General features: G+C 57.6%; 2 protein-coding genes across 10 annotated transcripts in view; both read right to left on the bottom strand.

Moving 5' to 3' along the window:
* The window catches only part of ZNF862 (zinc finger protein 862), a 35,418-nt gene extending 27,991 nt beyond the window's left edge, over window positions 1-7,427 (bottom strand). For 4 of the 9 annotated variants that reach the window (XM_068549649.1, XM_068549655.1, XM_068549654.1 and 1 more), the window contains exons 1-2: window positions 7,145-7,427; window positions 5,109-5,171 (exon numbers count right to left, since the gene is read on the bottom strand). Coding sequence is in view for 1 of the 9 variants with exons in the window: in XM_068549653.1 (XP_068405754.1) it covers window positions 4,300-4,323 (24 nt within the window). In the remaining 8 variants the exon portion in view is untranslated. Of the gene's footprint in view, window positions 1-4,299; window positions 4,714-5,108; window positions 5,172-6,780; window positions 6,909-7,144 lie in introns of those variants that run through there. The other 5 variants (XM_068549650.1, XM_068549658.1, XM_068549653.1 and 2 more) reach the window with 3 other exon arrangements.
* Window positions 7,428-9,583: 2,156 nt separating this feature from the next.
* LOC137768369 (SCO-spondin-like) overlaps window positions 9,584-21,471 on the bottom strand; it is a 38,485-nt gene continuing 26,597 nt past the window's right edge. Inside the window, 28 exon segments of the mRNA XM_068549842.1 lie at window positions 9,584-9,985; window positions 10,303-10,379; window positions 10,382-10,492; window positions 10,644-10,685; window positions 11,300-11,433; window positions 11,435-11,521; window positions 11,731-11,891; window positions 12,432-12,616; window positions 12,998-13,197; window positions 13,307-13,317; window positions 13,319-13,404; window positions 13,694-13,894; window positions 14,169-14,339; window positions 14,429-14,620; window positions 14,731-14,777; window positions 15,363-15,532; window positions 16,480-16,559; window positions 16,686-16,806; window positions 16,848-16,864; window positions 16,867-17,076; window positions 17,310-17,362; window positions 18,052-18,146; window positions 18,644-18,651; window positions 19,431-19,457; window positions 19,460-19,567; window positions 19,793-19,924; window positions 20,228-20,398; window positions 20,581-20,627. Coding sequence (XP_068405943.1) covers window positions 9,584-9,985; window positions 10,303-10,379; window positions 10,382-10,492; window positions 10,644-10,685; window positions 11,300-11,433; window positions 11,435-11,521; window positions 11,731-11,891; window positions 12,432-12,616; window positions 12,998-13,197; window positions 13,307-13,317; window positions 13,319-13,404; window positions 13,694-13,894; window positions 14,169-14,339; window positions 14,429-14,620; window positions 14,731-14,777; window positions 15,363-15,532; window positions 16,480-16,559; window positions 16,686-16,806; window positions 16,848-16,864; window positions 16,867-17,076; window positions 17,310-17,362; window positions 18,052-18,146; window positions 18,644-18,651; window positions 19,431-19,457; window positions 19,460-19,567; window positions 19,793-19,924; window positions 20,228-20,398; window positions 20,581-20,627 — 3,346 coding nt within the window.

Below are 21,471 nucleotides of genomic sequence, written 5' to 3'. Positions count from 1 at the left end.
TCCTTCCAAAGTGACAACTCTGAAGGGGACACAGTCATTTCCATTTGTAACAAGTTCTAGTACATTTGTTTAAAATCGCCTGTAACTCTATACTCAAACTTAAAGCACATGAAATATCTACTTTAACTTCAACATAGAAACTTCTTGAGAAAAACAATACAGATAATTCCTATCAGTCACTATTGATTTGTATATTTTAAAATAAGTTGAGTATTTTTCTCATGAGTCAATATATGTTTACTGCAGAAAATTTAGACAATAAGCAGAAAAGATGTTTTAAGATCACCCACAATCTCCTTACTGAAAAACAACTACTATTGACATGTGGTATGTAACCTTCCAGTCTTTTGTCTATGAATATGTATGAATGAACAGTCTTAAAAACAAACATGGAATTGTACTGCCAATGTGTATGTGCCAATTGTATGCCAATGTGTCTTTTAAATAACCATTTGTTCTCCGAGTGTCTTTCAAAGCAAAATGTGATTATAATTCCAAAAACCTGCTGCAGGATGGGTTCCACTAAGAGCAGGCGAGTGGACAGGAAAGAGGTACACGCAGCATATGGCCTAAGGAGAGCCAGTGTGGGGAGGGGGGAAGAAAACCCTCGAGATTATACTGAAGGCAGATCCTAGGAGGATGACAGCACACCAGGACTACAGGGCAAGCTGTTCCGATCAGGGCAGGTTAGAGTTTGTGACCAAGGGCAAGCAGGGTTCCCTGTTCATTCCCACCCACCCTGTCTTCCTGAGGGAACAGGTGGGCATAATGAAAGCCAACAGACCCATCACTTTATGAGTGCCACAAGGATGAAGAGTATGGCCAGGGCTGAATGTTTAGATAATGAACTGTCTTCCCAACGAGTAACTACACTAACCCTTGCACCTCTCTTTTAACCAGTATTATGGCAAGAGCCTTCAGATGACTGCAATGTAAAGAAAACACAAATCTGCTTGACTAAGAGGAACTTCTTACCTACATAGAAAGCAAGGAATATCTCTGGATGTTCTATTTTACTGATTCCCACTGTCTATAAGGTAGAGCTCCAAGTTCTCAGCCCAGCAACAAGTCCCCTGGATCTGAACCTAACTTACCTTCCTAACCTCAGCTCTAGGTATCGCCCCACCTGGAATCTCTACTACAGCCAGATTAGTATAATTGCAATCACTCGGGGACTTCCCTAGTGGTCCAGTGGTAAAGAATCCGCCTTCCAATGCAGGGGACGCGGGTTCGATCCCTGGTCGGCACATTAAGATTCCACATGCCAAGGGGCAACTAAGATAGCATGCCACAACTACTGAGCTGGCGCAACTCAACCAGAGAGCCCGTGTGCCGAAAACCAGAGCCCACGCGAAAACCAGAGAGAGAAAACCCTCACGCCACAACTAGAGAGAAGCCAGCGCACTGCAACAAAAGATCCCGCATGCCTCAATGAAGATACCCCGTGTGCTGCAACTAACACCCGACGCAGCCAAAAATTAAAAAAATAAAAAATTAAACTGCAGCCACTCAACACATCTTGTACCTTTCCTCCCTCTTCATACCCAATCTTTACATTCCCTGACTCTGCCCACTTCCTCCCACTCACTCATCAAGTTCCTACTCACATTCCATCTCTTTCTCGCAAGGGACTTCCTGCCCACCTAGCCCAAGCACTTCTACTTCCCCTGAGCAAGGAAGTCTTTATACCCCTCATGGTGCCTGGTCCACAGAAAGCCTATGCTGATCATCTTATTTTATAACCGCCTTCACCATCATCACCCCTTTCCCCACCACCACATTATACAGAAAATGTTTCATAGGCATTTAATTCATTTTTTCATTCAACATATTCTATTTGTTTCTGTGTGCTTGGAGATGCTAAGATATAAAAGACACTATCTCTATTTGTCAAGGAGAAAAACCCATCAGGAGGTGACAGACAACTGTAATACAGGTGCAATAATAAAACTGGGTCAAGAGGCAAACGAGAAGGGAACGATCACTTCTAAGGGGGGGTGGGGTGCCAGTGGTGGCTAGGAACCAGAGACGTTGAGGCAATAAATACATACACAGTAAATACTCCTTTTTGGCAGCAACAACAATAGTCTCCCAGAGGGCACATGAGGTGTCAGACTGCAGTGTTCTTCACAGCACCCACACCTATAGCAAAAGGGCTCCTGTAGAGATGCTATTTTGAGTCTTTCATTCAGAAAATACTGAGAACCTATTACAGGCCAGATACTGATCCACTAGTCTAGCTGGGGATAGCGCAGAGAGTCAAGTCAGCAAACAAAGAAATGTGAGAATTTTATATAGTGACAGGGCTGGGAAGAAAATAAAACAGGGTAATGGGTTAGAGTGACGGGGAAAGGTCTTTGTCCTCTATCCATTATTCTGCCAATGGCAAGCAAGACACCCCACACTTAATCCAATAGGCTAAGACTGCTTTTAGTTAATACATATCACAAAATAGCATCAAAGGAAGATTCTAATAATACACCAAGCTACTACCTCAGGTGGACCCCCCAGTCTTCCAGCTTTGAGAGAAAAAAGTGATATTCAGAATGGAACTTTAGAATAGCACAGCTATTCCACCCAGGCCTTAGTTATTGTCACTCATCTGCAATACCTCTTACACTGCTAGTTTGTTTTGCAATTACTTTATTTCATCTTTGGATAACATGCTCATTCCCTAGGTTAAAAAACTGATGTACCTGGGAAGGGTGTCCTTTTGAGACACCTTACAATCACGATTAGAATCAAGGGTGAAATTTCCAGTCCCCCGTGTTTTCAATTAGCGGTTGGGCCTGAAAAGGACATAAAATTTCTCCTCCACCTCCCAAAATATTTGTATTTCACTCTTCTCACACCAAAGGCTAAGAAAGCCTACAACTGAACAGAATACCTTGAAATCAACCTCAAATCACTAATTCCAATTTTCAGTGCCAATTGTTTATAGCCTTTCTTCTACTGCATTTTGCTCCCCCTCTGTCCAAATTCAGGTTCAGTCTAAACTAAACCTCAGGGTATTACCTGAGGGTGTGAGCCATTTCCTTTACTCTTTTGGTATCCCCTAAAGTGCTTAGGATGAGGCTGGCATGCAGTTCACCTTCAGTCTTTCTCTGGTTAGGTTCTGTTGAGCCTTATTGTCTTGGACTGTTTATAGGTTGTTTCATCTGGAAAATGCATCACTGTAGCTTGTGGAGAGGATGGAGTACGGAAGAGATGATTAAGCAAGGAGTAACTTCTTTTGTAATTCAGAGTCCTTCCCAGTCTTTCCAGGAAAAAGTACAGCATCAAAATAACCTCACTATCCTTTCTGTCTTTTGTCTGTTGGACAACCCTTCCAGGCTTGGCCGTGTTATTGAAGTGAAAACTGCAGGAAAGCTCCTGGAGGAAAGTAGTCATTTCATATTTATCCTTGCACTTCCAGCATCTCCATCAACTTAAATCACCGATCACAAATGTTTATTAAATGAGCAATTTTTTTTAAAGGACTCAGTACGCACTCGAAAACGTTTGTTGAGTAGATTCCCTTTGTGCCAAAGAAGAAACAATCCTCAAGAACTGGTATCAAATAATATCCAGAAAGATCTCGGTCCCCAAAGGCTGCCAATGTCTCCGAATCAAGTGCCTGCGACCACGCTCGTCTTTGCTAACACTGACTCCGAGCTCTAGCAATCCTGTCAAACCCACTTAACTCTACCTTCAAGCACTTTCCCCCACCTTTTCTTCCAATTCACAGCCTCTTGCCCCAAAGCCTGAAGCAAGTTTATGAAATATGCTTCTAAGCAATACTCAGAAACTCCACGAAGTAGATAAGCTAGAAACAGAAATCGGCAAGAAATATGCCAGATGCCTTGTCTTTTTCTTCTCAGCCCTTTCTTGGGAAGGGGGATCCAGGCAGGGCCAAGCCCTCATCCTGCCTCTCGGTGATCCCTATGCCTGGCTCCCAGTGGGGTCCGATCCAGCCTCAAAGCCTTAAAACACGCTGGGCCTCTTCCAAACGCCAGTGGTGGTGTGGGAAAATAGGAAGGACTTTCGCACTACTACACTGAGCGGGTCACCCACCCAGCGTCAACCGAGCGGCGGCTCGGCGGAGGGCTGCTAGGCCAGCCGCGTGGGGAGGAAGCGGAAGGCTGCGCGGGACTCGCCCGGGGTCGGCCGCCCAAGTGCAGAGGAAGAAGCGGGCGAGCGGGCGAGTCCTTCCCTGCAAGGCTGGCTCATCTGCGAGGACTCCGCCCGTACCGCCCGCCTCGCCCAGATCAGGGATCTACGGGAGGAGAGTGGGCGGCCCCAGGGCCCTTCCAGGCTTACCTTCCCCGACTCCCTGGGCTCCATGGCCCTGCTTTCGGTGGCCCGTGCTGACCCCGCCACGGCCTCCAGGCCGCCCCCTCCCCCGCGGCCTGGCCTGAGGATGCCGTAGCCGCGATCACCTTGGGGACCGGGACCCCCGGAAGGGAGGGCGCCCCGGTGGGGAGGGCGCGCGGCCCGGAACCGGCTGTCCCTGGTCAGAGAGGGCGGTGGCGCTCGCGGAGCCAGGAGAGGCGCGCAGCCGGTACTTGCGTCGCGCAGAGCGAGCCGCTTTACGGCAGCAGCCTAGCCCGAGGCGGCGGGGCATCATGGGAAGCGCGGTCCAGGCTCGGTAAGCGGCTCCCAAAGCCGCTATTGCTCCGGGAATACGGGGTCCCGATTGGACGAAGCAGCTAGCTCTCCGCCCTTCCCGCCTCCCTCCCCCGGCGATGGTTACTAGGTAGCGTACCCACGACGCTCTCCCAGGCCCTATAGGAAGGGCAAAGTACTCTGATTGGGCTTTAAGATTGCTCGTGCTTGCGTCTATTCCCTCGCATTTTTAGGGCCAATGTCAACCTTGAAGATTCCAGACTGTATCTAATCAAGGAGGTAAATACTTTTTGTAACATTCATTCAAAAACATCATTGGTTGCCTGTAATGTTGTCAGGCACTGTGCAAAGGTTTGGGAATGTGCAGGTGAGTCAAACAGGAACTTTGCCTCCAAGGAATTCATAGTCTATTGGGGAAACAGACCATAAACATAACTACAAAATGAAGAGACAGTGCAACGAAAGAGGTAAACACAAGACTCTATTAAAGCACACTTTGTCACCTTAGAGTGCGGTGGTGGGACGATATGGGGTAGTCAGTCAAGGATGTCCTGAGGAAGTGCTGCCTGCGTTGAATTAAAACAAGAGGTAGGAGTTAGCCACGTAAAGAAGGTGCTACGGTGTCCCCTCCAAATTCATGTGTTAACCCCTATGTGATGGTGTTTAGATGTGGGGCCTTTGGGAGGTAATTAGGTTTAGATCAGATCATGAGGGTGGGGCTCTCATGATGGGACCAGTGTCCTTGTAAGACGAGACACCAGAGAGCTTGCCCTCTCTCTCTGCCATGTAAGGACACAGAGAGAAGGCAGCTGTCTGTAAGCCAGGAAGAAAGTTCTCACCAGAACCTGACCATACTGGCACCTTGATCTTGGACTTCCGGCCTCCAGAACAGTGAGAAAATAAATTTCTGTTGTTTAAGTCACCTGGTCTATGGTATTTTGTTATGGCAACCTGAGCCAACTAAAACGGGAGGAGAAGAGGAGTGTTGCTAGGAAGAGCAATTGGGCATGAGAAACAGCCTCAGCGAAGCCAGGGAGGTGAGCAAACAGTGTGTGTAGGGAAGGTGTGTAAGACAGGAAGTGGTGGGAAATGACGCTGGAGAGACACGAGGGATGGATGTGGATGGCATTGTGTGCTGCCTTTAAGGGCTGGAAGTAAGTTTGTAGCTGGTGACTGGTGTGGGCAAATTGCACTTTAGTTATTGCAGAGTAGAAGGTGAATATAAAGGGGAAAAGATAGAAGAGAGAAAACCAAACTCTAAATACATATATTTACTCTCCATTCTTCTCTCATCTTCTTTAAAAGTTGTAAAATTATATAAAGTAATAGCAACAATGTGTTGTTTCACTTGTAATATATATGGATGTAATATGTATAATAATAATACAAATAATGGACAGTAAAGTGCAGAAACCTTAAGTGTACAACTCAATGTATTTTTACATGTGTACCATGTAGTCAACACCCAGATCAAATATAAAAAATTTCCAGTACTCCAGAAAGTTTCCTTGTGGCCCTCCCATTATGTATACATAGGGGTAAAACTACAGAAAGTAAGGAAATGACTATCAGAAAAGTGTTGTCCCACTTCTGCACAGCAAAGGAAACCATAAACAAGATGAAAAGACAACCCTCAGAATGGGAGAAAATATTTGCAAATGAAGCAACTGACAAAGGATTAATCTCCAAAATATACAAGAAGCTCATGCAGCTCAATATCAAAAAGACAAACAACCCAATCCAAAAATGGGCAGAAGACCTAAATAGACATTTCTCCAAAGAAGATATACAGATTGCCAACAAACACATGAAAGGATGCTCAACATCACTAATCATTAGAGAAACGCAAATCAAAACTACAATGAGGTTTCACCTCACACAGGTCAGAATGGCCATCATCAAAAAATCTACAAACAATAAATGCTGGAGAGGGTGTGGAGAAAAGGGAACCCTCTTGCACTGTTGGTGGGAATGTAAATTGATACAGCCACCATGGAGAACAGTAAGGAGGTTCCTTAAAAAACTAAAATTAGAACTCCCATATGACCCAGAAATCCCTGGGCAGTGTCAGCGTCCTTCCATCTCTTTCTCTCTCACCTGCCACACAGTGTGGCCTTGGGTTGTCATAGACCAGGTATTTAACAAGAATAAGGCACTTCACGCGCAGGCTCTCACCAAGTCCTCCTAACAAGCCTGTGCAGATTGTCAGCCCGGTTGTAAAGATGAGGTCATGGAGACTCAGCAAGGAAGGCAACAGATGAGCTGGGATTTGAACCAGGTATGCCTGACTCCAAACACCCAGGCTTAGGTATGATTGGAGAAGAAATCAACAAGAATGCTAAGAAGGGGAATGGAGTGGAGTGGAAGGACTCAGGGAAGAAGAATCCGGCGAGGGGCTGTTGGGTCACGCCCGCCCCAGCCCACTCCAGGCCCCAGGGGACCCCAGCACTCTTCCCCCAATCCCAGACCCGGCCCCTCCCCCGACCTGGACCCGCCCCATCCCAGACCCCGCCCCCCCCAGAGCCCTGCCCACACCCACCCGGGCAGGTGCTGCCCTGGCAGCTGCGGATGACCCGCAGCACCACCGGCTCTGTGTGGCCGCCGGGACAGCGCAGGTTCTAGATCCACACCGGGTTCTCGGGGTCCAGGCGGTAGCTACAGCAGGCGCGCTGGCTTTGCAGGTACGGCTCCCGGGCGAGCGGGGGCGGCTGAGCTGGGGAGGGGGCAAGCGTAGTTTCCCCAAACCACCTGCCTTTCCTCTCTTGGCCGTTCCTATCCGAGAAGAGCCGGGCGGTGGGAGGGCCAGATCCCACGATCTCAGGTCCCAGATCTCCCCGCCAAGCAGGGAGGGCAGCCGGCCGGAGACGGATGTGCCACCACCAAGCCCGCATTCTCGGAGAAGTCCACCTCCTTCGTTCCAGCCCCAGCCCGACGGAGCGTCCAAAAACCTGCAGGTCAAACGAACGCTTTTTAACGCCCTCCTCACTGCATCCTGGCAGCAGAGGGAAGAGACACAGGGTCTGCTTTTGGGTCTAGCTGAAGAGACAGACTAGTAATTTCTGAAACTACAAATGATGAAGTCCTGAACTGCACAGGCTGATCCTAAGTGCCAAGTGAGTTCTCATTCCAAAGCACACAGCCTTGCTCCATGATTATATAGTAACTCTATAAGTCCCACTGGGCGTCTGATTTAATTTTATGTACAATTCTATTTTAACTTTAGTTTTAAATAGGTAATACATTCACACAATACCAAGTTACAAAACAATAAAAGAAAAAAACAACCTCCCTCTGATTCTATCCTATCACTCATTTTTCCTCCCCCCCAAAAATTTAACTACTCTCCTCTCCTCACTCTATATTTTTAAAAAATCCAGAAGTGATTTGGGAGGCATTCCCAGGAGGTTCCAGGAGCGCCCAGGGGAGCAGTAGAGTGGCCAAGGGTTGAGGAGCAGGTAGGAAAGCACCTCTGTCTTCCAGGAATAGATGACCTTGGCCAGGCGGGCTGAGGCGGGGCCAGGAGCTGAGTGAGGCTCCACTCTGGCTGGACCCTGGCCAGAACGGAGCCGGAGCCGCAGCTCTCCAGGCTCAGGGCTGGGGGAGTCAGGGTGGGCAGAGGGCCCCCGAGGAGGTCCGCACCAGGAGAGCGAGTGAGGAAGGGAGTGCCATCAGTCTTCTGGGACAAGGCTACGTTTAAAATGTGTAAAACGTGCGTCCCTTGAGCCTTCACTCGCTGTACAGTGGGTTAACTTAGCTCTTCCGCGCCTTTCTTTGTCATCCTGGCTTGCCTGCCTTGAGGGGCACAGTGGGCCAAGGGGCAGGCACCAGGAGCTGTGTGGAGCCACAGCAGGGAGAAGCAGGACCAGAGTCCCCTGGCAGGGGCAGAGGCAGGCAGCAGGCTCCGGAGCCCAAGTCCCTCTGCGGTCACTGGGCCAGATGGCAGGTGTGCCACCACCTTGGTGAAAACTCACCCCTGGCTCTGATCAGCTGTATGCCGGTGAGATGGACTTTGTCCCTTGTGTCCTCTGGGCCTTGGCTGGGTTCTAGGCTCACAGCCACAGGCCACTGCAGACCACCGCTCGACCTGACTCCCCGGGGCCGGCAGCCCCCCTCTCTGCTCACCTCGGGCAGGACGTTGGTGCTGGACGGGCAGTGCCCACCGCAGTAGCTCACTTCCACCTGGTCCAGGTAGCAGGGGCCCTTGGTGAGGTTGTGAAGCTCGGTGAGGTACCAGCAGGAGGGCTGCTCCTCTGTGGGGAGGGGCAGGCGAGTGGCAGGAGGTGAGGGCAGGGCAGGGCAGGGAGAAGGCCGTGATGAGGGGATTCTGCGAGGGCGACAGAGTGTGGACCTGAGCAGAGCAGGTCAGGGAGGGGGTGGCCAGGCGTTGCGATGCAGCACTGGGGGGTCTTCACTCTGCGGATCCCCACGGTGGGCAGGATTGGAGAAGGCGGGCCTCCCCCGGCAGGCATGGGAGTGGTTTGGGAGAAGGGCCCAGAGCAGGGAGAGGCGCGGCAGGAGGTGCCCGAGGTCCCCTGCATACCCGGAGTCTCCTGGCGGCAAGTGGGACAGCAGCTCCCCGGCTCCTGCACGGCCACCTCGCCCTGCAGAGGGAGTGGCCCCCAGTCCTCTCAGGAGGATGGCCCAAGGCCCCACACCACCTGCTTGAGGCTCTGAGACCAGCTTCCGGGGAGGGACCCGGGAAGGAGCCCGGGGAGCCCTCTGAGAGGGCAGCAGGGCTGCAGGTGGGTACCTGGGCACAGGTGAGCGGGGGCAGTGCTGGGTGCAGGCGCTCCTCCTACTGATGCAGCGGCAGCTCTCACAGGCCTCCTGCCACTCGGATCCGGGCTGGGGAGAGTGGGGAGAGCCTCCTCTCCGTCCCTCCCCTCGCAGACTTTTCTGTTATCCCACCCCAGCCCTGAGCCCAGCCTGGGGGCCTGGCCAGGGCAGTGGCCTGAGACTGGCGTCGGCAACAAGAGTTTCAGGAGGGGAGGTGGGCCTCCAGGGGCCAGAGACTGTCCCAGTGTGATGGCTGATGGCCAAGCTGCCCACTGCCGCGCGCCCGGGTATAGGAGAGGAGCCAGTGGGGGTAAAGGGACAAATCGGTGGACCGGAGGCCTGGGTCAAGAAGGGCTAGGGGGCGTGGAGGGCCGTGGTGTCTCACTGGGTGGGGACGCCCGTGGTGCCAGCACTCGCAGTGGTCTGCAGGCACGCAGGGGCCCTCCTGGCTGCGGAAGTGCCCGCGCCGGCACACACAGCCCGGGGCCTGCCCCGCACTGCAGTTGCCCTGAGTCTCCGTGGCGTTGGGCTCCCGGCACGTCTGCTCACAGGGCCCCAGCTCCCCGGGGGCCACCTGCTGCCACATTTCTCCGGGGAGGGCACTCTGCCAGGGAAGACCACCCAGCTCACCACTCAGGTCAGCCCTGGGTCCAGCCTCGATTCTCCCCCCTCCCACACTGGGCACCCTTGGGTCCCTCCTTCTGTCCCCAGCGCTGCCCACTCGGCTCCAGCAGCCTCCAGACTTCTGGGTTTCTGAATATACCTCTCTGCTCTTATCCACCCTCCCAAATACTAGTGGGGCCCAGCTTGGTAAGTGGAGGTAGCACCGCCTAGGACATGCAGGCCCCTCTCCCCTTATCAGAGCCAGCCTGGCCTTGGCTTTGGAGGGACCAGCAGGGACCTGGGCAGCCCACATCTCACGCCGACAGTCAGCGAGGGGGCAGCTGAAGGTGCACCTGTGCAGGAGGGCAGGTTGCAGGGGCGCTCCTGGGAAGAGGCCCCCCGGTGCCGTTCGCCAGGCAGAGGCGGGTGAGGCTGCCCCAAGCAGGGTGAGCGGGGTCTGTGCAGCTGCTGGAGCAGGGGGACCACGGGGACCACAGACCCCAGCCGCCTTCGAGGGGGAGAGGGGTCTCCTGATGAGGCAGCCCTGGGCTCCTGGCCTCCTAGGAGCAGGGCTGGGGAGGGAGGAGACCCGGGCCTTGCTCTTCCCAGAGCGGGTGGTGCAGGGAATCCGGGGTCAGGGCCCGAGGAGTCTGGGATACCTGGAAGGCCTGTCACTGGTTCCACCGTGGACCCTGCAGCCCCTGTGCCAAAGGAAAGCCCTGCTCAGAAGTGTTTCCCAGGCTGCAGTGTACCAGGACCAAGCCCAAGGCTGGTGGTCAAGTTCCAAACCTGTCTGGTTCAGCCCAGACACCCCAGGCCCCAAGCACAGCACTCGCTCACAGTAGCCTTGCTACCATAGCAAGGTCTTTGTTCCTGATTCCTGGCATCCTTCTCCAATGCTTGTCAAAGTCCTCTCCATCGCTCAGACCCCCTCAGGTGCTGCCTCCTCCAGGAAGCCCTCCTAGGTTGTCCCTCTAGGAGAATTCTCAACCTCCCCCATATTCCTCAGCACACGCAACCTCCCACAGGGCTCACCACGTGCTGAAATGGGTTATCTGAGCCCCTGGATTCCAAGGTCGGGGTCCTCACTCTCCCATCCCCCAACACATCCCCCATGCACACTATGGTGCACGTGACAAGAGCTCCAGAAATTTGGTTGAATGTACCTGAACAGAAGAGAAACACAGAGCTAGACAGTAAGAGGAAGAGAGACCAAGAGCTGGCGCCAGGGATGGACAAAAACAGGAAGGGACAAAGGGCCAGTGAAGTGGATTCGGCCATCCAGCCTGTGCCTACCCAGTCCCTGTCCCCTCACCTGGGCAGTCCGGGCTGAGGCAGTACTCGAGGTCCTGGCGGGGCCCACGGCAGTCCTGGCCACGGGGAGCGGGTGTGGGGCGTGCACAGTGGCAGTTGCAGGTGCGGGTGCCCAGCCCGCCACAGGAGCGGAAACGGGCCCCACGGGCCCCGGGGACCGAAGCCAACCCCAGCCTTGGAGCAGTCACCCACGGAGCAGGACAGCTTCCCGTGCGCACAGGAGCTGGCAAGAGGGTGTGGGGATGAGGGGACGGCGGCATGGACCCCGGGAGAAAGGAGTGTGGGCAGATACTTCAATCCCAGAGGGCAAGGAGACGGAGCCAGGGTGAGCCCGGTTCCAGGAGTGGGGCAGTGCTCTCCCACCCACATCCTCTCACCCTCTTACCCCCTCCCTCGCCCTCATATCTCCCCAACCCTCATCGTCCCCCTCACCAGTTGCTGCAGCCTGTATGGAGGGTCTGACCTGAGCCCAACTCATCTCCAGGCCCAAGGGGCTGACCCCCCTCTCCCAGAATGGACAGGTGAGCCCCCGGGTCAGCGCTGGCAGCTCCCAGCTCCTGCAGCAGTGAGGCAGTCAGCACACAGGAGCACTCCTGGGGGGAGCATAAGAGAAAGTGCAGTGGCACAGGCTGGAGCCACCTGCCGGGTGCCAGCTCTCCGCATCTGTGCACATCCTCGGAAGGCGGGTGGGGAGAAGGAAGAGGGTAGGGGAGGATGGTGGGGGCAGGGGTGAGGCCCCGGGCCCTAGGAGAGCATTTCCGGCAGCAAGTGGGACCATTCACCTGTGTCAGGGGTATGAACGTGAGCGATGCAAGGCTATGGGCTTGACCGGAGATGGCCAGGCACCTTCCTGCACAGAGCACTTAGCCAGGACACGGCAGGATCAACAGAGGCCCTTCTAGGATGGGACGTGGGGAGCAGGGAGCGAGGGAGGAGGAAAGGGCCTCAGCCAGGAACCAGGACACCTGAGTCTGAGTCTAACTCTGCCAGTAACTGGCTCCTGACTTGGTGTGTCCCTTCCCCTCCCTGGGGTTCAATGTCACCAGCTCTAAGTCAGGAGGCTTAGAGGCTGCAGAGGTGAGAGCTGACAGGGAAGGGGAGGGGCCTGGGTTGCAGGCAGGGTGAGTTCTAACCTGGACACAGGCCAAACGGTGCAGGAAGGTGCCCTCGGGGCAGTGACAGCCCTCCTCGAAGCCAGCCCCCTCCTCGAAGCCAGCGGAGAGGCAGCCCACCTGCCGAGTGATGCGGGCGCAGGAGAAGGGGCAGCCCTCGCCGGGCTGGCACTCCTGGTACAGACGTCCGGCCGCGCAGCCTGCCTCTGAGGCAGCACCTGCGTCAGTGCCCAGCTCCGGCCCCGCTGCCCTCGCTGCCTCCTGTGCCCACCCCACGGCCTGCTTCTACTCACCCTGGTGCCCACCCCCAACTCACCCTGGTGCCCACCCCCAGACAGGCCAACGACACCCTCCCGGGCCTGCCCCCCAGGGCCTGTGCCACGCCCGCTCCTAAGGTCTCCCCACACCTCGGCACAGCCCGAGTCTGCCTCCTTCCTCCTTCACTTGCCCATCACTGGCCTGGGTAAGGGGCAGCCTGTGGGGATGGGGTGGGAGAGGTCAAAAGGCACCTGTGAGTCAGGGTCAAAGGCCAAAGTGGGAATCAGCTCAGTCGGAGTGTCCAGGGCAGAGCCTGGACTGGGGCTCACCTCTGCAGACCTGGGTGCAGCAGATGCGGCTCTGGTGGGCAGGCCTGGGGCAGGGCGCCCGGGCACAGCGCCGGGAGCACAGCTGCTCCCCTCCTCCACACGAAACACTGCCGTCCTCCCAGGGACCCCAGGAGCCCCGCAGCCTGGGCCCGGGGCAGTCGGGCACCTCCCAGCACTGCAGGATACCCGCCACACAGGTGCTGGGGACAAGGAAGGCGGCTTCAGAAGACAGGGCCCTGCCCACTTCCCTGAGGGCCCTACTGCCCGGCTGGCAGCCCACCCCCTCCCTGGCTCACCCTCCTGGCTCACCAGTTGTTCACGTGGTCCAGTCGCCACCTCCCCGGGCTCCAGGCTCTCCCAGAAGCTGAGCCCAGACCCTGCGGACCAGCTCTGGTTCTCAGGGATCCCTGAGGACACAGGAGTGGGGGCGGGCACTTCAGACCACTCAGCCCCATCATACCCTACTGCCTCCTCCTTCCCTCCCTCCCTCCCCCCCTACCAGACTCCACCCCATGGGGACCCGGATCCTGGACGCAGGAGGTGGAAGCCCCAACCTGGACCAGCCCAAGGATGCAGAAGTTGCCCATTCCCGTCCCGCAGCCCCAGGTTGGCCCCTGTGGGCAGAGCGGCAGGGGCCAGGCAGGCGGGTGCTGCCATGCTCAGGGGGCCGTTGGGAGGGGGAGTGGAGGCACTGACCCATGGCTCCGGGCTGGTACTGGCAGCGGCATTGGGCTGGGGACACACAAAGGCCGTGCTGGGACAGCTGGCCAGGGGGGCACCCACAGCTGGGCTGGCAGCCTGTCGAGCCTGGCTGGCACACGACCCCGGGGGACAGGTCCTGGCAGGAGTGGGGGCAGGGCCGCCCACAGGGGAGAAGACCCTCGCCACCTGCACAGTCTACAGCAGGAGGGAAGCAGAGAGGGTGGGTGCTGAGGGGGGTCCATCCTGGGGGATCCCGACTGTCGGGTGATAAGCTCTCCTGCTATGCCCACCACCCGCTCGGACCTTCACCCTGCCCCAGTTCCACGGGGTGAGTGACCTAAGGGCCGTCCCTCAAAGAAAGTGACATGCAAGTGTGTATGTGGGGGGGTCAAAGGTCAGAGGCAGCGTTTCCTAGCCTTACAAGGGACCCCCCCCCCGCCCCCGCCCAGAGCTCCACAGAAGCCCTCACCTGCGCATTGAGTAGAATTGTCCTGGCAGGGGCGACTCTGCCTGTGGCCCCCAGGGCAGGGCCGGCCTCCCTCAGAAGTGGGGGGCCAGCTACATGCTCGGCTCCGATGGGACTGCCCCAGGCAAACGTCACAGGGAGACCATGGTCACCGCGGGCCCCAGGCTCCATCCACTGTGCCAGGAAGACAAAGTCATCCAGCTGCCTTAGGCCCAAGGGGTCCCAGCCTATCGGGATCGGAGCAACCTAGTGGAGCATCTCACCTGGGCACTCAGGGGGGCTGGCGCAGGTCTCCCTCTGATGCTGGGCCCCTGCCTCCCCCGCCTCCCCGGGGCACGGGACCCCTCCATGCTGAGGAGCCGGGCAGGTGCAGGCCCTGGAGCGGGTCCTCATCTGGCCCTGGCAGGGCTGGGAGCACGCCGTCCTCTCCGACCACGAGCACCAGACTCCAGGCACTGTGGAGGCGAATGGTGGGCATTGGGGTGCAGCCATCCCTCCCCCAGCCCCAACCCTCTCTGAGCCACTGGGCTGCTTCTCCTCACCTCCCCCGGAGCGGGGCGCATACCTGGGCAAGGCAGGTCTGTGCAGGTCAGCCTGCCCTCCGAGCAGGTGCTGGGCGGGGCACGCAGGCACAGGAGGGAGAGGGCAGCTCAGTCCCGCCGGGTCCTCCGCACACACGCCTCCTAATCGGCCTTCCCTTCCCTCCCCCCGGCCCCATTTCCCTCTGAGGTCTCAGCCACCCTCCCCGTTCTCTAGCGCCTCCAGCCCCTGTTCCCTGTCCCACTCAGGGCCCTCTCAGGTGTCCTGCGGACTCTGTCCCATGGGGAAATGATCACAGGTCGCTGCTGCTGAGAGGGGCCAGACAGAGGGAGGAAACACCACACCGCCGCCCCCTTCCCCCTCACAGCACACGCCCAGCCCTCCAAAGCCTCCCAGGACTGCGGAGCTGGCTGCCTCGGTTTCCCCACCTGTCAGACAAGGCGTTAGGGGGCCTGCCACATCTCCTCAGGGCTTGTGGGAGGCTAGCGTGCATCCGCTGAGACCGGGAGAGCTCAGGGGCACGAGACACAAAGTGGACTAGTCCTGTCCTCACCCCTGGACCCCGCATCCTACCCACACGGTGCCTTCACCCCTGCCTCTGCATCCTGCCCACCTGGGTGCCCTCACCCCCGCATCCTGCCCACACGCCCGCCTCACCAGTAGCTGCAGCCATCGGGCCTCGCCAGTTGAGCGCCGGGACGGTGCCGCTCCCCGGTCAGCTGGTCCAGGCAGCTGCAGCGGCTGGGCTGCACGCAGACAGCGCCGTCGGCACTCAGCACCCGGCCCGGCGGGCAGTAACCGCCTGGCTGGCAGTGCCAAACGCAGGGCTGGGGGACAGCAAGGGAGGGCCCCGGTCAGCGGAAAGCAGGGCCGAGGGGACCGGGAAGGGGCGCCCGGGAGGGAAGATGAAGGGGAGGGGGAGGGGGGCAGAGGGGAGAAGGTGCGAGGCTCCGGTTCAGAACCGTAACGCTCTACGCTCAGGCCGCGCGTCCACCGGCGTTTCTCCTCCAGGGGAGGAGGGGGAGGGAGAGGGGAGCCTGAGAGGAGCTGCCCTGGGCGGAGTGGCCTCCAAACGTGAACCCCATGGAGGGCTGAGCGCGGACCGAGGCCTCTCCCAGACCTCCTAGAACGCAGGGAGCAGGCGACCGGAAAGCTGGGGGGAGAGGGAGCGTTTGGGGAGGCGCTGGGGCTCCCTGGGGGAGGCCGGGACCAGGCACCGCCTCCTCGTCCTTCCTCCGTGTGGGAGCCTCCCGACCTCCCTGGACAGGTCCGAACGGGGCCTCCAAGCGCGTCCCTTCTCCCCAGCACTTCTCTCAGCGTTTTTGGTTCGGGTCCGCTTCCTCACCACCGCGCAGGCGCCCCTGCACAGAGACCCCCGCGGCCTGCCCGTGTCCCTCTCCATGGTCCTGGGCGGAGCTCGGAGGATAGCCCCACCACCCCCCGCAGGCGCATGCGCACACGCGCGCGCACGGAGGCGAGGTCTGGGCGCCGATACGCCCCTGGGGTTTACGATGATATAACGGGATGATTGCCCCTTTCTATGTGTTTGTGCTGCTTCTGTCATAAAACGTTTATATTGAGAAACGTCTGCGGTAAGGAAGGCAAGGGCTGCTGGGTGAGGCTCGCTCCCACTTCTCTCCGGAACAAGTGGGACCCTGATGGGCGCTGACCCCGCCCCTTCCCACCACTGCGGGGCAACCCCAGGTCAGAGGGGCCACACCCCAAAGCCACACCCTGCCGTCCCGCAAAGCGACCCTCAGGAACCCAGACTCACCACGAGGTCGTCACACGAGCGAGGACAGGGAGGGCCACAGGGGCTGTACTCGGCCCCTTGGATGGCGGTGCAGTTGGTCACTGGGGGGAGGGGAAAGGATAGGCAGAGAGCTTGGGGGGGTCGCCCACCCCGGCCCGTCTCCCCGTCATGCTCCCTGCAGCTTTCCCGCCTCTGCTCCTTGACCCAGCCCCGTCGTCGGCAGGTACCTGGGCATGGCAGAGCCTGGCAGGCGGCCCCCTGGGCCGGAGGCCCCTCGCAGTAATCCCCCAGGCCCCGGGCTGGGGTCCGGCTCCGGAGGCCGCCCACACAGGAGTGGCGAGGGCTTGGCTGGTGCAAGGCGGAAGGCATCCACAGGGCGCAGAGGCCACATCTGGGCTCCACGGGACTCACGGTCACACCCCAGCAGGAGGCAGGGCTCCTCCTCTGCCTCAGGGCCTGGGCAAAGGGGTGGGGCTGAAGCCAGTGGGGGCAGCAGTGCCAAGCTGGATGGTGTAACGCCCGGGGGCCTGGTGCAGCAGCGGTGCCGGTGGCGTCGGGCAGGGCCACAGGCGGCCGAGCACTCGCTCCATGGGGTCCAGGGTGACCACGTGGGCTGACCTGGGGGTGCACAGCAGGGAGAGGCAGAGAGAGAACAGAGCAAGCGGAGGCTGGAGGGACCCAAAGGGCTGGGGGCAGAGTGTGATGCACAGGACAAGAGCATCCCTCCTCCCTGCGCCCACCTCTCCCCAGGGCTTTCCTCCCCAGCCCCGGCCCCATGCAGACCCACTTCGGCAAGCAGGGGTTGCAGAGGGAGCTTGCAGGGGCGAAGTCAGGAGAGACGCCCTTCTCACCCTCCTCACAAGGCCAGGAGGTGCAGTTGGTGATAAGCCCAGAGTCACAGGAGCTGGAGGAGGAGAAGCAGAGGGTCAGGGCACTGTTAGAGGCTGAATGTGTCCCCTCAGATTCATGTCGGAGGCCTAATATGTGAATGTGACCGCAGAATGTGACCTGACTCGGAGAGAGGGTCTTTACAGAGGTGATCAAGTTGAAATGGGGCCATTAGGGTGACCCTAATCCAATATGACTGGTGTCCTTATACAAAGGGGGAATTTGGACATAGGTGCACACGGAAGAGATGATGTGAAAACACAAGGAGGAGACGGCCACGTGAAGGCAGATTGGAGGGATGCAGCTATAAGCCAAGGAACACCAGGAATTGCCCACAAACTCCAGAAGAGGAGAGGGGCCTGGAACAGACGCTTGCTCACAGCCCTGAGGAGGAAGCAGCCCTGCTGACTCCGGGATCTTAGATTTCTAGACTCCAGAACTGTGATAGGACAAACTCTGTGTTCGAGCCACCCCGTCTTCGGTGTAGCTGAGGCAGCCTCAGCAGACAGAGACGGGAGGGAAGAGGGAGACTGGAGGGGAGGGCACGGGCGAGGGACACAAGCAGTCTTGGCCCCGGAGAGCTGGTCACTGTGCCTGCAGGAAGGGGTGTCTCCGAGGCCCATGGAGGCCAACACCCCCTGCCGCTCAGGAGAGACAGAGGGGTCCTTGGGGTCTTGGGGCCGTTGCAGAGGGAGGTGGTCTCACCAGTTCTCACATGGACGAATTACAGCACTGCCTGGGGGGTGGAGGTGTCCCCCGTGGGCGGAGGGGCAGTCCTGGGTAGGCACACACACGTTGTTCTGAAACCAAAAACCCTCCATCACCTTCCGGTTTCCGGCCTGGCCTGCTCTCTCCCCACCTGCCCCCCACTATCAGAGCTCAGCGCCCACTTGGCAGGCGCCCTCCCTCAAACACCGTGGACCCTCCTTCCAAACATCAAGTCTCTTCCCACTTCCCAGCATCGGGGAAACACACACCATCAGGTGCAGGGGCCGTGGGGAAGGGCACAGACCCCCGATTTCTGGGAGAAAAGACCGTCTCCACTTGCAGGACACAAGACTGAACTGTCAAATCCATGAAATCAACTAACGAAGTATGAAAATTGCAATTCATACAAAATGACGTAAAAAGAAACAAAACAAAATCAGATGAAACTACATGCACAGGGGGTTTGGACAGAAGTTGCTAGGGGCTCAACTTTAAAAACACAGCCATCTGCCAGCACATGATTCGAAGTCAGATGTCCTGAAAGTAGCAGCCCTGGGAAGCAGTTTACTGTCTCACAGACTCCCATGACCAGGGACACTGTTACCCCAGTTTTACAAGTGGAGAAACTGAGGCATGAGAATACTCAGCCTGAGGTCACAGAGCTGCTAGTGGAACAGCCTGAGCCCTCACTGGAGTCTGTCCCTACCAGGCCCCAAGCTTCAGCAGCATCTCTGGAAGCCCTCCCCACTGTCCCGTGAGCTTTTGTCCAAACTCCACCATCCCCCGCTGCATTTGCCAGCCCTGGTTCCCACCACCCTCCAACTGGAGTGGCTGCCTCCCTGCTCTCCACATCCTCTAATCTCTGACGGTCAAGTTGGACCGCCTCCTCCGGGAAGCCCCCCGTCCTGGACCCCATCCCCACCAGTCTGCATCACGTGCTCTGCAACATGCAGAGCTCACTTCCTGTGTATCACGTGGGTCTGTCTTCATTGTAGGGGCTCTGGGTCTGCTTTCCCCAGACTGGAGTCTTCTTGGGGGCAGAGCCTGCTCTTCCCCACAGCGTAGCCCAGCCCAGGACTGAGCTTACAGTAAGTGCTCGATGAATAACTGGTGATAACGTAACAGGACAGAGCCCTCAAGCAGGCACGAATCATAAAGAATTTCCAGACCAATCACCATTTTACAAACGGGAAAACAGAGGCCCATACCTGAATGCCACTCGCCCGGGGTCACGTGCTGGTCACGGGGCTGGCAGAGCAGAGCCACGCGCCCTGAGTTCAGTGCTCTGTCCTCAACTCTGCAAGGCTTTCCCTGCCTCCAGACCCACACCCTTGGCTCTACCCCTACCCAGGCCCCAAGGAGGTCAGGCAGTGAACGCTCACCAGAAGGGCAGCAGCAGCCAGGTGGCAGGGCTGGTCAGTCCCTCTCGGGGCACTGAGTTCTGCACAAGAGGCAGGGCCCTGTGCACAGTCCAGCCGCTGCTTCCCCGGGGGACACGCACCAGGCACTGGCCCTGGGGACACAGAGATTGACAGCTCAGCCTGGGCACATTCACTTCTCCCCCAGGGTCCCACCTGGGAGAGGCATCAGCTCCGGGCGTGGCCGGGAAGGTCGTGGGGCTGCATGGGAGCTCAGGGAGCAGGGTCCCTGGGGTGACAGGGAGGGGTTGACAGGGCCGTGGGTGGTGTGGGGATGAGAAGGGAGGGCAGGACGTGGAGGAAAAGGTGGGTGCCCTCACCTGCACAGGGCTGCAGGCTACAGGTGGAGAAGTCCACGGGGCTGGGCCTGCCACTCCCTCGGCTGCAATTCCAGTAGCCACCCCCGCAGGGCACGAAGCACGGAGACCAGGGGCCCCACTCCCCACCGGGAAGTGGGTGTCACCCCAGGTCACTGCAGGCCCTGTCTCACACGCCCAGACACCCGGTCACTCCACCCTCTGGATCCCAGGCACCTGCAGCCTCGCACCCAGCCCAGGAGACCTCCCCCCTTCTCGGGGGGGTTGCAGGATTACACCTGGAGGTCCTCCCTGCGGGGCTGGCCTCCAGGGAGGACCCCTCTTAGGGCTCTCTGGGAACCAAACCTTCATGGCATTTCCTAGGGAAGGTCCTTGCACTTGTCTTGGGGTCCGGCGTGGGGAGTGACGAGGGTTGAGGACACGGGTCCCAGCTCTCACATCCACATGGCCGCAGGCTGCAGAGTTCAGCCTCCATGTTGGGACCCTGGCACGCAGTCCCCCCGAAGGCAGCCGGGGGCGCAGTGCCTGCCCGGAAGCGCCGCCGAACACCCACGTTGCAGCTGTGGCTGCAGAGACTCCACGGGGTTCAGGGGCTCCAGCCACAGGCGACTGCCAGGGCGGGTGCCGGGGGAGAGGCACAGAACGTGTGAAACCAGGTCAAGTCATCCCTGGACCCCCAACTTCCCGGGACACCCCTGACACCACCAGGTTGATTACTGAAGGGGCCAGTATCCCCTGTGGTCCCTGAGACCCCACCACTGCCCATTCCTGGGCCCCGAGCATGGGAGTACCTGGGCAGGGCTCCGAGGTGCACAACATCACACCAGAGATACAAGTGCTGCAGAGAGAGGGCCCAGTGAGGACACAATCAGCCCCTGCTCCTTGGAGCCCTGTGCACCTGCCCGCAGGGAGAAGTGGCTGGGACCACAGTGTCCACCGCACAGAAGAGGAACCCGAGGGTCTGGGAAGTAAAGCAAGTTGCCCTGTGTCCCACGTGAAGTGCGTGAGTGACCAAGGATTCTCACCCAGCCCCCCCCACCCCGCAATTCCACCCTCCGTGAGCTCCCTGACGGCCCAGGTGCTGTGCTGCCCTTTGTCCCACGATTTTATCAAGAAGTCGTCTTTTTATACTTTTTATTCCATTTGTATTTATTAAACACTGTGTAGAAATGACTTTGAGCGACACTTCGGGGCCAGTTAGGAGCTGTTCAGAAGGAGTAGACACTAGCTTGAGTCTCCTGGATCTTTCTCTTGCGTATTTCCTCCCTTTTACTTTTCTCCAATAAAAATGTTTTAAAGCCCACTTGTCAAATATGTGGACATTCCAGAAAAAAAAATCTAAGAGAGAAAAGGCAAAAGAGAAAGGGGCAGGGGGAGAGGAAGAATGAAGGAGGGAATTGAGGGAGGACCAGGGGACAGAAAATAAAAAGGAAGAAGAAAATGAACTGAAAGGAAAGAAAAAAGAACGGAAAATTGAAAAAAACAGAGGGAACGGGGTTAGCGCGCCCTCTGCTGGCAGATCCTGGTATCAGTTTTGAGGGTTGGGTGTTTAAAGGCTTCTGAGCAGAAAGCAAGTGCAGCCCAGGAAGTGAATTACACTCAGGAAAGAGAAACAGAGGTAACTGGAAGGAGAACGTAGAACGCCCCCACTCCAGGCTCTAGTTCCATCATAAATCGCCTTT

This window comes from Eschrichtius robustus, chromosome 8, assembly GCF_028021215.1.
Source record: "Eschrichtius robustus isolate mEscRob2 chromosome 8, mEscRob2.pri, whole genome shotgun sequence".
Taxonomy (NCBI): Eukaryota; Metazoa; Chordata; class Mammalia; order Artiodactyla; family Eschrichtiidae; genus Eschrichtius; species Eschrichtius robustus.
Note: the sequence above shows the minus strand (reverse complement) of the source record. Positions and strands in the feature narration are given on the sequence as shown.